This window comes from Dipodomys spectabilis, unplaced genomic scaffold (assembly GCF_019054845.1).
Source record: "Dipodomys spectabilis isolate Male_0828 unplaced genomic scaffold, ASM1905484v1 ptg000263l, whole genome shotgun sequence".
Taxonomy (NCBI): domain Eukaryota; kingdom Metazoa; phylum Chordata; class Mammalia; order Rodentia; family Heteromyidae; genus Dipodomys; species Dipodomys spectabilis.
In genome coordinates, this window is record NW_024870940.1 from 1,924,599 (window position 1) to 1,940,235 (window position 15,637).

General features: G+C 46.2%; 1 protein-coding gene across 1 annotated transcript; it reads left to right on the top strand.

Moving 5' to 3' along the window:
• Positions 1 to 433: 433 nt before the first annotated feature.
• On the top strand, positions 434 to 2,907 carry LOC122125279 (beta-defensin 106A-like). The gene is made up of 2 exons (XM_042699877.1): positions 434 to 485; positions 2,756 to 2,907. Exons 1-2 carry the CDS (start codon positions 437 to 439, stop codon positions 2,905 to 2,907), a joined length of 201 nt encoding a protein of 66 aa, XP_042555811.1. The 5' UTR covers positions 434 to 436.
• Positions 2,908 to 15,637: the final 12,730 nt, after the last annotated feature.

Sequence of the window (15,637 nt, forward strand, 5' to 3'; positions counted from 1 at the left end):
ACTATAATCCTTTTATCCATCACCTTTATAGTAACAATAAATTTGTGTTTAAAAAAAGATTGACTCTGGAATTCAGACTCCATGGGACCACAAGGCACCCAGACTTATCAGAAGCATGCAGTGCTGTGTCATTTACTTGCTACACACATAAACGGTGCTGTGAGTCAAAGCTATTTGAGCTAGATGTTTATGTCTTTATCTTTTCCTCACTGAGTACATTTATACTGAGTCAGAGAAGTTAGTCATTGGCTGGCACCCACGGAGCATTCTGAGTTTTACGTAGCAGAGTTTGGAAGCACGCTCATCTCTGACAAGCCTCACTGATCAAGATATCATTCACTTAAAAAAAAATCATTTGTCCGGGGAAATGTATAAATGTGGGTGTCGCTGACCTTTCCCCAGGGCATTGTGCTGACATCCCGTGAGTCTCCAGGTCATGAAGACTTTCCTTTTCCTCTTAGCTGTTCTCTTCCTCCTGGCCCCAGGTAAATAAAACGCGTAATGAGTGTCTTCATGGGAAGGTGCTCAGCGGAGTGGTGCAGAAGGCTCACCCCTGCTGGCACTGGACTGGATCAAGTCTAGAATCAAAGGCTGCCTGGTCTGGTTGTCCTGCAGGGAAGAGCTTGCTGCAGAAGGCCGCGTCCTGGTCAATCTCCCAGTGGTCCTCAGTGCTTCCCATTGGACTCTAGGCAAGCTTGTCACAGGCTTGAAGGAACTGGAGAGTGCAGTGGAGGAGCCTTTCAGCTCTCCTTACTAACACAGCACAACAAAAACGGGCCAAAAATCAAAATCAAGGAAAAAGCTCAAAGATCCCTAAGGTTAAAATCAAGGGGAAAACGGGAAAAATCTATGGTTATGGTATTCCATGTGTATGTAATAGGGAGAGAAAGGGAGCGAGAGAGACGGGCGGGGGGGGGGGACAAAGGGATCTGGAGGATTCATGGCCCTCCTGGAGTTTGGAGAAATGGCGTAATGTAGATTGTCACTTGTCAATCATATCTGATAAATCTGAATAGTGTAGTAAAAACTTCATGTAACGAAATGCATTTGCTGTCCAGAGGCAGAGCCTTGAAGGAAATCTCTGCCCTATTTCAAATGTAATGATTCTCAGAGGAAAAATAAAGTGTGTGGCAGGTGCATTTTATAAACATTCTGTAGACACAGACGCTGAGACTCGGTGGCTGGGCATCTTCTCAGAGTCCTACAGGCCAGGCTCAGGGAGCCAAGACTGGAGCCAGCGCTGCCGTGGTGCAGGGAAGCACCGTGGGCATCTTCCCGTGGTAGGACTCAGCTTCCGGGAAACGCCCAGGGGTCCATCTGTTCCTTCTCGACATAAAGGTGCAGGTCGCGGTCCAGGTCGGGTTCCAGGGAGCAGGAGGAAGGGCTTCTCAGGATCCAGTGTATCCAAATTTGTTCTGAATGTGAGAGTTGTTTCAACCTATGTACATTGCTCAGGATTTTCACATGAGCTACTCGTATCCCTGGTCTGTTTTATGTTTCTATGTGAAGAGATTCTATGTTAGAACATGGGGACGTAGACCTTCAGAATCAATGACAAATGGACTCTGCTGGCTTCATGAGAGTAACCAGAGGTCTTTCCTTTCCTTTCCTTTCCTTTCTTTCCTTTCCTTTCTTTTCCTTCCTTCCTTCCTTCCTTTCTTCCTTCCTTCCTTTCTTTTCTTTCTTTTTTTAAAGAGATCATTCATACTCATAACTTATTCAACCTAAGATTATATAACATAGTTATCCAGTATATAAAAATGAAGCTGACCTATTTATGTGACATATGCACACATGTACTCATGCACAGAATCTCAGTATGGATGTCCGTAATGGTCCTTTGGAAGTCTGTGGTATGGGCTCAGTGGGTTGGTATGGCCCAGATGCTTCCTAAGCTAGATACACCAATGCCAGATAATGCATAGAACATTGAACTACCTGAATTAGGTGTTTCACCTGTTGACATTAGATGCTAGCCTTAGCCTAAAGCAGACCGCTCTTACAATTGCTGCTGATAAAATGCTAAAGCCAGAACTGGAATTCTGTTTCAAATAAGTGAAAAGTCTTAGGGAGTCAGTACCAACATGCTGCCCCCCCCCTTCTACTGTAAAGTCTGTCTTCTATAGTCCATTTTTTTTGATGAAAAGTGGAGGAGAAATCAGCCCCAGCCTTTACAAGCAGCCTCTTCAGGATCTACTCCAGTAATCATTTTCCTCTCTCTCTCTCTCATTCTCTTTCTCTCTCTCTCTTTATATATATATATATATATATATATATATAAACACATACACATATACATATATGTATATACACATACATATATACAGATACATTTGTCCTCTTAACGTTAGACTTGATTACTTTCCCTAGCTTCAGATCTTGCTCTACTTGAATCTCAAGGAAGTTCCTTACTCTAGAGCTGTTTACAGAAACACATTGGCAAATATCCCAGTAGATTTGGATGAAAGGGTATTGGCAGCTATTTCCAGAGAGCCTAATAAATGTTCAAAGAGAAAGCAATTCATTTTGGTCTTTTACTTGCATGACCAAAAGACAGAAGTACCACACAGAAGACATCCCCCCCAACCCCCCCTTTACCTCCCCCCCCCCCCCCCCCGCATCCACCGGCTGGGGAAGGGCTGGGGCAGCTTTCAGGAAGTCTCCCTGGAAGTGCTGTCACCTGCCAGGTAACTAAACACGCTTGGCAATGAGCAGATCCTGGCTAACCTGAACAAATCCTTCCTTCCCTCTGCAGCCAAGAATGCATTTTTTGATGAGAAATGCCTCAAACTTAAAGGAAGATGCGGGAATTCTTGCTACAAAAATGAAGAACTCGCTGGTCTCTGCCAGAAGGCTCTGAAGTGCTGTGTGACCATCGAGCCCTGTGGGCGGAGCGACTATGAGTGAACCAGTGGCGGGCACTGGAGACTCGGCTGCCCAGAGGGTTGATGACTTAGCTTCTTTCCACTCTGGCATCTGCTGCTGAATGTCTACTTAAGTAAAAATAAATGACTTGTTCTGGCCTGTGTCAAGAGCTTCTTGGTTTATTTTATTGTAAAAAAAAATTTTTTTTTTTTTGGTCCGGTCGTGGGGCCTGAACTCAGGGCCTGAGTGCTGTCCCTCAGCTCTTCAGCTCAAGGCTAGCGCTCTACCACTTGAGCCACAGCACCACTTCCGGCTTTTTTCTTATGTGGTGCTCAGGAATCGAACCTAGGGCCTCAAGCATGCAAGGCAAGTGCTCTACCACTGAGCCACCTTCCCAGCCCTTGTCAAAAAATTTTTGTGGGAAGGTAATTTTCATAAAGATATATTCCATTTTTCTTAAGAGGGGAATAGCAAAGATTTTTCATCGATGGGTAGCTTCATCTCAGCCAGTTGACCCCAACCAAATTCCTGAGATGAAAAAGAGCTACAGACAGATGACAGGCAGGTAGATAAGAAGAAGGAGGAGGAGAAATAGTTGAAGGAGAGAAGACGGGAGGGAACGAAGAAAGAAGGGAAGGTAGAAAATAAGGATAAAGAGGAGAGAGGGAAAGAGGAAGGAAGAAGGAAACTCAGGAGGAAGGAATGAAAGGAATAAAAGAAAAAATGTATAAATAGAGCCAGGTGACAATGGCTCACGCCTGTAATCCTAGCTACTCTGGAGGCTGAGATCTGAGGATCACAGTTGGAAGCCAGCCATAGCCAGAAAAGTCTGTGAGATTCTTATCTCCAATAAACTACTCAGAAAAGGCTGGGAGTGGAGCTGTGGCTCAAGTGGTAGAGCAAAAGAAGCTCAGGGACAGCACCCAGGCCTTGAGTTCAAACCCATGAACGGCAAAATAAAAATAAGGGTAAGTAGGTAGACAGCTATAGTAGTATAATAAATGAGATGGATGATAGATAATAGAAATATAAGTGATAGGAAGAGAGATAAATAGATGGATACAGATATCAAAGACTTTTATGTATCACACCTGTTTAAATTAATTATTTTGATTTCATTTCTTTAATTGGGCCAATGGAACATTTCTCATGGATTGCCTCCTACCCATAATTCTGAGATTAAATTTACTCATGGTAGAAGGCCTATAAACATCCCTTTACTCAGACACCTGTTACAATGCTCTCCTAGAGAGAAGACATCTCATATTTTTTTATTTCAACAACCAAAAAAGGTGATTACTGCGGAGCTTCTGTGTCAGAAGCTTTAGTGTCCCCTCTTACACCATATTAAGAGTTCTCCTTGCATGGCTAAGATCATTCTAGATCAAAGAGACTTTGAAGATGCAACTTGTTCTTTGATCTCTGGCATGGAAAATAAAACAGCTATTAGTATTCTTGCCAGCAAAAACCTCCTGATCTCTGTTGCGTTCTCTGAGCTAATTCTTTGACGGCTATCCAGAAGCAGATTTCTTCTCCCACGTCATATGATTCTGTCTGGTTTCCTTTTTCAAAAAAGGCACTACTATTTGCACCTCTTTTTCTCATATGCCAGGTTCTTTTTTCCTGGAGGAGCGTGTGTCCTGTGTGGATGAGGCCCCCACAGCCCTGTGGTTTTGTTAGACTATTGCATTCTCCTATTTAAATATAAGGAAATCCACATGGGAGATTGGGAGTCTTGTCCAGGATAATTTTTTTTGAGCCATTGGGTATGCAATGAAGTAGTCCAAATTTACTTGCCAGAAACTTCCAGACTCAAATTGTGTTGCACTTGAGTTCCTCTTCTGCCACTGTTGTTTTACAGAAGTCAATGAGATGCCATTTTGGAGATAAGAAACAGGATTAGCCAGTGTTGAAAACATCGTACATACACATTTTTCTATTAGGTCCAAGGGTATACACCACAGCACATTCTTTTTGTACTGGTATCCTGTCACTTTAGCCGCCCACTGGATTCAAATGACTCAAGATTGAACTACGAGGCAGCTTTTAAAAGGAGAGTGAGATTTATGGAATAAAAGAAGAAAACTGAAACCAATGACTGGAATGTTCTAGTCATAGAACAGGCAGCATGGTCTGCCATGGTCCCCTTTGGGATGGATGTGGGTTTCAGCACATGGGTTGCTACACAGTTTTGCTGGTGGAAGAGTTCCTGGTGCGTTAAAAAGCCGCTATCCGCGGCGTATGTCTCCACACTGCTTCCTACTGAATGATATTCAGGGACCCAGAAGGCAGAGTGGTTGCCCTGACGTTGTGTGGACCACCGTGTGTGTGTGTGTGTGTGTGTGTGTGTGTGTGTGTGTGTGTGTACGTGCGCGCACAGGTGTTTCTGAGGCCCACTGTGTGTGTGCACAGGTGCTCTTTTCTTTTTTTTGTCGGTCGTGGGGCTTGAACTCTGGGCCTGGGCGCTGTCCCTCAGTTCTTCAGCTCAAGGCTAGTGCTTTACCACTTGAGCCACAGCGCCACTTCCAGTTTTCAGGTGGTTAATTGGAGATAAGAGTCTCACGGAGTTTCCAGTTTCCAGCTGGCTTTGAACCGTGATCCTCAGATCTCAGCCTCCTGAGTTGGGAGGATTACAGGCGTGAGCCACCGGCGCCCGGCACAGCTGTTTCTGAGGCCCCACTGCGTGTGTGCACAGGTGTTTCTGAGGCCCAAATTCTGCATGTTTTTGTTATGTCTCCAAATGCCCACACCTGTGTGGTCCGGCTGCCTCTTTCTGCAGCCAGGTCTGACCTTTCTCCAGGTAGAATACAAGTGTTTTCCATTGGCACAAATAATCCAAGACACGTTTTTGTGTGTGAAGGTGACAATGTACATACACGTGTGACACACGAATTGGCACCATCTTCACCTCTCTTCCACAGGCCACTGGTGTCATGTCAGATGTGAGGTGATTGTGAACTCTGGAACCTCTGCCTCGGCTACTTTTCATCTGAAACGCACTTCCTGGATTGTGCAGGTCTGAGATCAGGCAGCGAATCAAAGACTCACACCTGCTCTGAAAATGAAGGATAAAAGGAAAATAAAAAGAGTATTTTGCTTCCAGAACTTGTTTTTTTTTTGGGTCTGGTCATGGGGCCTGAACTCTGGGCCTGGGCACTGCCTCTCAGCTCTTCAGCTCAAGGCTAGTGCTCTACCACTGGAGCTACAGCTCCACTTCTGGCTTTTTGTTTTTGCTTATGTGGTGCTGAGGAATCGAACCCAGGGCTTCATGCATGCAAGGCAAACTCTCTACCACTGAGCCACCTTCCCAGCCCTGCTTCCAGAACTTGTAAACCCAATGGCAGGATGCTTTTCAGGAGAGCTGGACTGGACCCAGTGATCTTAATAGGAGATGTGTTTGGGGATCAAATAAATGGGGGAGAAAAAAACTAAAGAAGACTCACATTAGAAAGCAAAAAAAGCAAAAACCCAGAGGGTCAACACGAGGCGCTGGAGAAGGGAGGAGTAAAGACACAGGCCAAGAGTCTCAGGGAGAAGGAAGGTTGTAATAGGTGTTCAAGGCATGGGATTTCATTTAGAAATATCTTCAAGGGCAGAGATGTTTTTCTCAAGCAATGTAAGTCAAGCGCTGGATCTGTGAGCAGTGGGACAATAATGCCCTTTGTGAGTGAGCTTTTCCTGGAGTGCAGTGGTTCCTGTGTTCCCAGCCCACTCAGCAGGCCCGGCTCTATAAAAGACAGGGCTGCCGCCGCCCACACACCGGGCCTCCGCAGACATGAAGCAGGAGCTCCACCCGCCCTTTGCCAGCCTTCTGCTGATGGCCCTGCTGTTCCCAGGTAAAAAAGAGGGGTGTGGGGCCTGCAGGCCAGCCCCTCTCCTCAGTGGTCGCTAAGAGCCATCTTCTTACATGGCTGAATTTAGCCAGGAACCCCTGAGGTGGGTTCTTGGACACTCTGAATGTGCTGATGCTGTTAGCTTCTCAAGGAAGAAGTTCTCTCTTTTAACTCAATTTTCTTTCCTTCCTTCCTTCCTTCCTTCCTTCCTTCCTTCCTTCCTTCCTTCCTTCCTTCCTTCCTTCCTTCCTATTTTTGTCAGTTGTGGGGCTTGAACTCTGGGCTTGGGCGCTGTCCCTCAGCTCTTCAGCTCAAGGCTACAGCTCTACCACTTGAGCCACAGTGCCACTTCCGGTTTCCAGGTGGTTTATTGGAGATAAGAGTCTCATGGACTTTCCTGCCCAGGCTGGCTCTGAACCGTGTTGCTCAGATCTCAGCCTCCTGAGTAGCTAGGATGACAGGCTGGAGACTTCCTCTTCTGGAGGAAGACATCATGTCCCAGCTCGCTGGCAATGACCGGGGCAAACATGCCATTTGACTTGGACGTCGTTCTGTGCCCCACTGTTTCCTGCACACACACGGCTCACCTCCACTCCACATACACACACATGCACGTGGACACCTTGCCACGCACCACATCCGGTTGCCCACCCTCATTCACACGGGTCGTCTGAACAGAGAGCTCTTAAAACAAATCATCCTCACAGCGTTGTACAAAGGAGCTTTAGTCCAATGTGTCAACTTAGGTGTGCAAGACACCTCAACCAGTGTCACCCTTCCGTCTCTCTCTCCCACTTCCCTCACCGGGTTACCACGTGACGTGGCTCCCTTGTTCCATTTCTGCGTCATCTTGTGATTGTACTTGCCTACCCTTCCACTCTACTGAGGAGAGAGCTCTTCTCTGTGCTTCTAACTCAACAGGGTCACCCAGCGCTCAGCCTGGTGACCACCAGGAGGCCTTGCGCGACCCAGAGGGACCAGGGCAAGGAACCAACAGGACGAACTTGGTGCACAAACAAGTAAAACGTTACTTGCCACTACTCGGTCTCTATTTCAAGGGTAAGTCTGACACTACAGCGCATGAAGTATCACCAGCACTGAATGAATCCTATGGTGTGGATGGACGTCTAGGGTCATCATTGCTTGGAGAAAATCTTTTCGCTCAAGCTGTCCTAGAACCGCAGTCTTCTGATATCCATACCTCCAGTGGCTAGAATGAGGGCCGTGACACCTGAGCGTGGAGAGCCAGCTCTGCCTCGTTCTGTCCCTGCTTCCATCCCCAGAAACTTCTCCTCAGTTCCTAGTAGTTTATTAGATGGATTCTCATCTCACAAGGAGAAAAAAGAATATGCAATTGTTGCACTGCTAATATGAACAGAGCTAATACAGTCTGACAGGGTGTTATGAGACAGGATTACCCTTCACGTTGGCTAGTGAGGGAATTGAGAAGACTTGGAAATATCAAGACTAAGTGGAACTTGCTTCTACAGTTTAGAATATCAAATTATGAACAACTGAAACCGTTTTGTATTTGCTGCCTCTCTACCACCCCCTTTAAAGCTAAACTGACCGCTGATTCCTGAGATAATCTGCATGATTCTAATGTTGGACATTTCTTTACACAGATTTTGAAGATTTCAAAACTATCAGCTGTGAGAAAAGGAAAGGTTACTGTCAAGAATATTGTGATCCTACACAAACCCAAGTAGGTTATTTCTGCTCCAAAAAGAAAGACGTCTGCTGTTTACGCACGGACTGATGTTGCTTGTGCTAAAGCCCAAGCTCGGCTTGTCTGCTCGCTCCCTAGGCCAAGTCAACCAAGTGAAAGGTGTTTTGGAGAAATGGCTGAGCAGGGGCGAGCTAAGGCAAGGCTAAATATTTTATTGCAGCAAAAATAGGTGACAAGAACTGGCACATGTGGTTCTACGAAGTGTGACTTAAGATGTGCGGCATCGTCACAATCACAATTCATGCTCGTAGTTGAGGCTTTAATAAATCCTCATAGAAAAGCATTCAAACGCTGTCTCCTTTTATTTGACATTGTTTTGGAGTGACTACTCTTGTTTTAGGTACTAAGAATCATGGCAGATTTGCAAATATAAATGAAATATGAGGGGAGGCAAATGTCTAAACAAATAAAAACAATAAAGTACTACGTATGTGGTGATGTGGCCGGAGCCTAGGCAATATCTGCAGCAGATAAATTGAAGAGAATGAAAACACAGTTTCTGGGGAAATCTGAAAAGGGTTTTGCAAGGGGATTTATTCAGTTGAGAGACAGAGTTAGAGATTTCTAAGTAGAGGACACAGTTGATGGAAAAGTAAAGAACACGAAAATCAGAGTAGCTAAGTGAATGGGAAGAAGTTCAGCCCAATATGGAAAGAGAAAGGTGAAATCTCAGAAGTAGGTTTGCATCTCCTCAGGTAGGAAGTGGCAGGAAGTTGTCAAAGCAAACAGATACTTTGCTGAAGACCTGGGACTGCTAAACAAGAGGAGCTTGACAGATGCTCCAGAGAGCGGTATGACCACATTGTAAGCTTTCCAATGTCCAGCCTAATAAGAGAGTTGGAATGCGCTGTACGTGCTAGAGGCAGAGAGCCGACAAGGGTGTAGGAGAAGATCTGCGGTGAGTCCGGGGAGATGACTGATGTGGGGAAAGCATCCATCCCAGGTCCTAAGGAGATGCAGCGTGCAGGCCTGGTGATGGAGAGTGGGAAGGAGTGTCTGAAACCAGGCGCCTCACTCAGGACAAAGAGAGTTAAGAGCACAGAGAGATTAGCTGTGGACTTGTTGACATCACCACACACATCCACAGATAGCTAGCGAGGAGCTGAACAGACTTCTGGGAATTATAGGAAGGAGAAGATGAGAAATACAATAAACATCATTCACCAGTAGGTGGTAACACATCTGGAAATACAAATAGCTTCCTGGGGCGGGGACAGGTTCCTCTGATTCCTCTGTAGCTTTGGGGTGAGAGGGACAAAGGGAAATACTGAATAGTATTAATAATTGAGGTGCAAAGAACAGAGCACTGTGCAGTGGGGTTGGAGAGCGTGTGGAAGGGCGGGGAATGAATCACTTGAAGCTGTGCTGTTCTATGTGAGGATGGAGAAAGGAAGTCCAGGAGGAGGTGACAACCCCGAAACCAGCCGGTGACACTGGCCCAGAGTGACAGCTGCTTCATCCGTCTTTTTCTCAGCCACAACCTCCATGGAGGGCTGGCGGCTGGCTTCCACATTGAGGTCTCTTGTTAGTATAGCTCGGATAACTGACAGTACAATATCCACATCCCTAAAGTGGTGGGAACAAAGACTTGTTTTTTGGTCAGTCGTGGGTCTTGAACTCTGGTCCTGAGCACTGTCCTTCGGCTCTTCAGCTCAAGAGTAGCACTCTACCACTTGAGCCACAACGCTACTTCCAGTTTTCTGGTGGTTAATTGGAGATGAATCTCATGGACTTTCTTCCCCAGGCTGGCTTTGAACCGCGATCCTCAGATCTCAGCCTCCTGAGTAGCTAGGATGACAGGCATGAGCCACCGGTGCCTGGTGAAAACAAAGACTTTTTAAGAAGTACTTTTGCTTGATTTAGGGGTAAGAGTTAAAACAGTGACTTAAGTATGAGAGTGGGGTGGGGCGCATCCGTGTGAGGAGGGGATTTAATGAAAGGGCAAAGTTGATTGATTAATTCATTTAATCCTCACACCAACACATCGGCTAGCGGCTGACACCCAGGAGAAGGAAAGACCCACGACACTGAACGTTCATATAAAGCAAGAAGTATGGACAGTGTACATTCGCTCTTTTCTAAGCAATCTGTCGATTCGTGCACAAGGCATAACATACCGTGTTGGTTATTCTACTTTCTCAGAAAAGTTGCAAAAATAGTTATGAAACTTTATGAAAAAAATCTAAATGTTCAAAATTAGAGCAATAGCTCGGAGACATATACCTAATTAACAAGGCACAACATATGCTTTGGGTATAACAAATATAAAAGCAATGAAAACCACAGAAATGTTTAAATTAAAAAAAATTTTTTTTTTTTTGCTAGCCCTAGGGCTTGGATTCGGGGCCTGGGTACTGTACCTGAGCTTCTTTTGCTCAAGGCTGGCACTCTAGCTTGAGCCAAAGCACCACTTTTGGCTTTTTCTATTTATGTGGTACTGGGGAATTGAACCCAGGGCTTCATGCATGCTAGGCAAGCACTCTACAACTAAGCCTCATTCCCAGTTCTTAAATTAATTTTTTTTGTTTTTGGTCGGTCATGGGGCTTGAACTCTGGGCCTGGGTGTTGTCCCTGCACTCCTCAGCTCAAGGTGAGCACTCTACCGCTTGAGCCACAGCACCACTTCCCGTTTTCGAATGCCTTATTGGAGATAAGAGTCTCACAGTCTTTCCTGCCCGGGCTGGCTTTGAACCGTGATCCTCAGATGTCAGCCTCCTGAGTAGCTAGGATTACAGGCGTGAGCCACTGGCACCTGGCTTTAAATTAAAATTTTAAGATAGTATTCTATCCTAGGAATTATGGGATGAAAATGTCCATATATTTGATGTAAACTAATTGTGAAAAATGTGGTCAGAATCATTGAAGATTCTGTTAAAGTTATTGGCAATTTTGAATTATCTTTTAAAAGTACCCTGTCAAATGAAGGGATTATTCTCTCTCTCTCTCTGTATATATATATATATATATATATATATATATATATATATATACAAATCTCTATATACATATATATTTTGGTCAGTCCTGGGGCTTGAATTCAAGTCCTGAGTGTGATTCCTGAACTTTGGTGTTCAAAGCTAGCTCTCTGCCACTTGAGCCACGGCTCTACTTCTATCTTTTTCTTTCTGGTGGTTAATTAGAGATAAGAGTCTCATGCCAGGGGATCTCAATCTCCTGAGTAGCTGGGATTACAGGAATGAGCCACTGGTGCCCAGACTAAATGTATATATTTTAAAAGATAAAGGGTAATGGAGCTAAGGATACATATGTATGTAAAAAGTATATATAATGTAAATATAAAGTTATCCTTTGGTCATAGGTAGAGATTCTTAGTAAGACTTAAGTAGTCAAATTTAACAAGGAATAACTTTCTGGACATTAAGATGATAAAACATTAATGCCTGCCACCCAAACAGAGTGTGGATGATATATAAGAACTCACTAAAGAAACAAAAATCTGATTGTTTTCAACCATTTCTAGGAATTCTCATGTCTCTGCTTGAGACAAGGAAATGAAGCCTTCCAGGACCGGTTTTGAGCCATCAGCTCTGTTGGTCATTGGGGGGTTTTTGTTCCTTTCACAGAGCTGTTATTACAGAACTCGGTACTCAGGCGGCCTTATGGACACCATCTGTACTAGGAGGAGGAGCCTCTCTCCGGAAAGTGGCCTTGGGCATTGCGGGGCCGTCTGCGCACAGCCGAGCACCTCTCCGTCTGGTCTCCATGCCCGCCTGCGCTCACCTTGCCCTCCCTCCCTCGGTCCCCAAAGCCCTGTGCTTTGATCACTGTGCCTCGTCCATGGCTTACATTCCCTGAGGCTGGGAAATGCACTTTCCCCTTGCTGACCAAACTCGACTGTGGCAGGCTGGTCAGCCCTGCCCCCTTGACTTCCTGAACTTGATAATGGCCACATGTAAGCGTCTCTACCTTTCTAAACAAGAAGAGGCCACTGTAGCCGTAGCCTGGATTGGGCTATGCCTGGTCTGGCTTATCTTTATTTCTTGGGTCATGAGGAATGAGGTGTCACTTTCCTGTCATTCCGGCCACGTAAGAGATGGAGATTAAGAAGGCCAAGGCATGGAGCCAGTCCAAGTGGACATTAGGGAGACTCCATCTCAATCAAACAAGCCAAACATGGCAGTGTGTGTCTATAATCCCTCCTGCCCACCAAGATAGCATAGATAAGAGGATCACAGTCTAAGAGCTCAGGAAAAAACCCAAGACTATATCTGAAAAATAACTAAGGCCAAAAAAAAAAAAAAGACTGCCAAGCACACATGAGGCCTTGAGTTCAAACCACAGTACTGATGAGTGACAGGAAGAGAAAGACAGAGAGAGAGAGAGAGAGAGAGAGAGAGAAACTGACAACTACCTGTTCCTAGGGAATCTTAGCACAAAGAACAAGAGTGAGTATACCCCAGTGAAGAGACCGAGTTCATTGATGAAGTTCTCTCTCTCTCTCTCTCTTTCATTTTGTAAGTGATGGGGCTTGAACTCGGGGCCTGAGCGCTGTCCCTCAGCTCTTCAGCTCAAGGCTAGCGCTCTACCACTTGAGCCACAGTGCCACTTCAGTTTTCTGGTGGTTTATTGGCCATAAGAGTCTCATGGACTTTCCTGCCCAGGCTGGCTTTGAACCACGATCCTCAGACCTCAGTTTCCTATGTAGCTAGGATGACAGGCGTGAGCCACCGGCGCCTGGCTTCTTTTTTGATGGAACAAATGATTCTCTGGGTAACACCAATAACACTTGAACGACCTGAGGACCAGCCGCGTGTAGCCCTGCGCTGAGGCCAGGGGTCTCCCAGAGCAGGTGGTAAGTAGCTCTATCCCGTGGTCTCTCTTGCTGCTTCTCCTCCTGCCATGGAATCTGCTGTGGGGCCCACACCTTCCCCTCCCTGGGCTCTGAAACCTCTAGAGAATTCTTGTCAAGGCTCCTACATTCCAGTCCTATGCATTGCCAGTTGTCCTTTTCATTTCACTGGGAGACAAGTCAAGGGCCGAGCACTGAAGAACTCTGGGGATGCTTCTATTGGTGAACACAATGGGCAAAATGGCCCTTTGATTGGTATCTGTGACAAACAATGACTGTGTGTGCAAAGGAGCAATGTGTGTGGAGAAGCAGGGAGCTTCCCCTGCGAGGAAGCTACATCAGCACTGGGCCGGGCAGCTCCCAGGGAGAGGGAGCGCCGCACAGAGAGCCCAGCAGACAGGGAGTCCGCTGATCAGGTACGCTCACTGCAGAAGAGAGCCCAGCAGACAGGGAGTCTGCTGATCAGTTACGCTCACTGCAGAAGAGAGCTCAGCAGACAGGGAGTCCGCTGATCAGTTACGCTCACTGCAGAAGAGAGCTCAGCAGACAGGGAGTCCGCTGATCAGTTACGCTCACTGCAGAAGAGAGCCCAGCAGACAGGGAGTCCGCTGATCAGGTATGCTCACTGTGGAAGAGAGCTCAGCAGACAGGGAGTCCGCTGATCAGTTACGCTCACTGCAGAAGAGAGCCCACCAGACAGGGAGTCCGCTGATCAGTTACGCTCACTGCGGGAGAGAGCTCAGCAGACAGGGAGTCCGCTGATCAGTTACGCTCACTGCGGAAGAGAGCCCACCAGACAGGGAGTCCGCTGATCAGTTACGCTCACTGTGGGAGAGAGCTCAGCAGACAGGGAGTCCGCTGATCAGTTACGCTCACTGTGGAAGAGAGCTCAGCAGACAGGGAGTCCGCTGACCAGGTATGCTCACTGTGGGAGAGAAAGGAGAACTTGGTGTTCCACTGTGGAAAACAATGAACAGCTGCCCAGCTGAGAGAGTAACTGAGGAATTGATCCAGACATTGGAAAGCAAGCCCTGAAGGAGTTTCCGAGAGTATGGGAAGGCCTCGCCTCTGTGTGTGTACATGTGTGTGTAAAGATACAAGGATAAAAGCAAAAGTGTGACTATGGGGCCACGAGAACTCAGTCGGAAGATCGTTTCAGGGGCCACCGTGCTAAGAAGTGTTGGCCAGACAAATGCTGCCGTCAGGAGCTGGAGAGGACTCTTTGTTAGGATCAAAACCCAATGTCTGTGTTGAAGATACAGAAATAGTTTAAAACTGAAAACTTAGTATAGCCTTCTAAGGACTACAGGAAATGATGTAGACCATAACAAGAGTCCCGTAGGGTTATTAGGAGAACCAGAGATTCCACAGAATCACAGACCACGGCTTCTTTCACAAAGGACCCTGGAGAGGGATAGCTGAGAATCTTGAAACGGGTGACATTGATCAAATATAGTGTATTCATACACGGCTTTGTTAAATGGTGATTCCTTTGGACAACTACACCAAAAAGTATACAATGGCAGAGCACCTGCATTAACAAGAGCCCAAAGGTCTGGCTGCTGGTCTCCATGACATCAGCGTTCTGTTTCTTTTTCCCTAGTAGGAAGCGGATGCAAGCTACCTAGTCTCCTGCCACGCAGTGGTCATTTCCCTCTGACAGCTAAGCCAGACCATGCTCATTGTCATCAGTATAACTTGTTATCAGAAGCAGTGCTCAAGACAGAATCCAAGAACCGCCTCATGTCTGGACTGTAAGTGACTTACAAATCACAGTGCCTCATTTTATGGATTAAAGGCACTGATGCCGTAGTTAAGATTACAGGCTTGGCTAGGTGCTGGTGGCTCATGCCTGTAATCCTAGCTACTCAGGAGGCTGAGCTCTGAGGATCATGGTTCAAAGCCAGCCCGGGCAGGAACATCTGTGAGACTCTTATGAACCACCAGAAAAGTGGAAGTGGTGCTGTGGCTCAAGTGGTAGAGCACTTGCCTTGAGCTGAAGAGCTGAGGGACAGCGCCCAGGCCCAGAGTTCAAGCCCCAAAATTGTTTGAAAAAGGAAGAAAGAAAGAAAGAAAAAAGAAAGAAAGAAAGAAAGAAAGATTGCCTGGCCAGACTGCCTGTTTTTAAGTTAGGTTATTTGTCTTTTTGTTGAATGATATCTGGATTTACTTAACGTCTAAAAAATAATTTGTTACTATCAAATAAATGCTTGCAAGCTTCTTCTCCTCGTGGGATGTTCTGCTTTTCTCCTCAAGCAAGCATGTGTCGGGCTCGATCATTATCTTGGTGCTGGAACAACGTGTCCTGGAGCCTCTCAGTCCTGTAATTACCTGAACCTGTGACCCAGGGCCAGGATCAATGCCCTGAGCCAGTGAGCCTGATTTTCTAGTTTAGCTTCT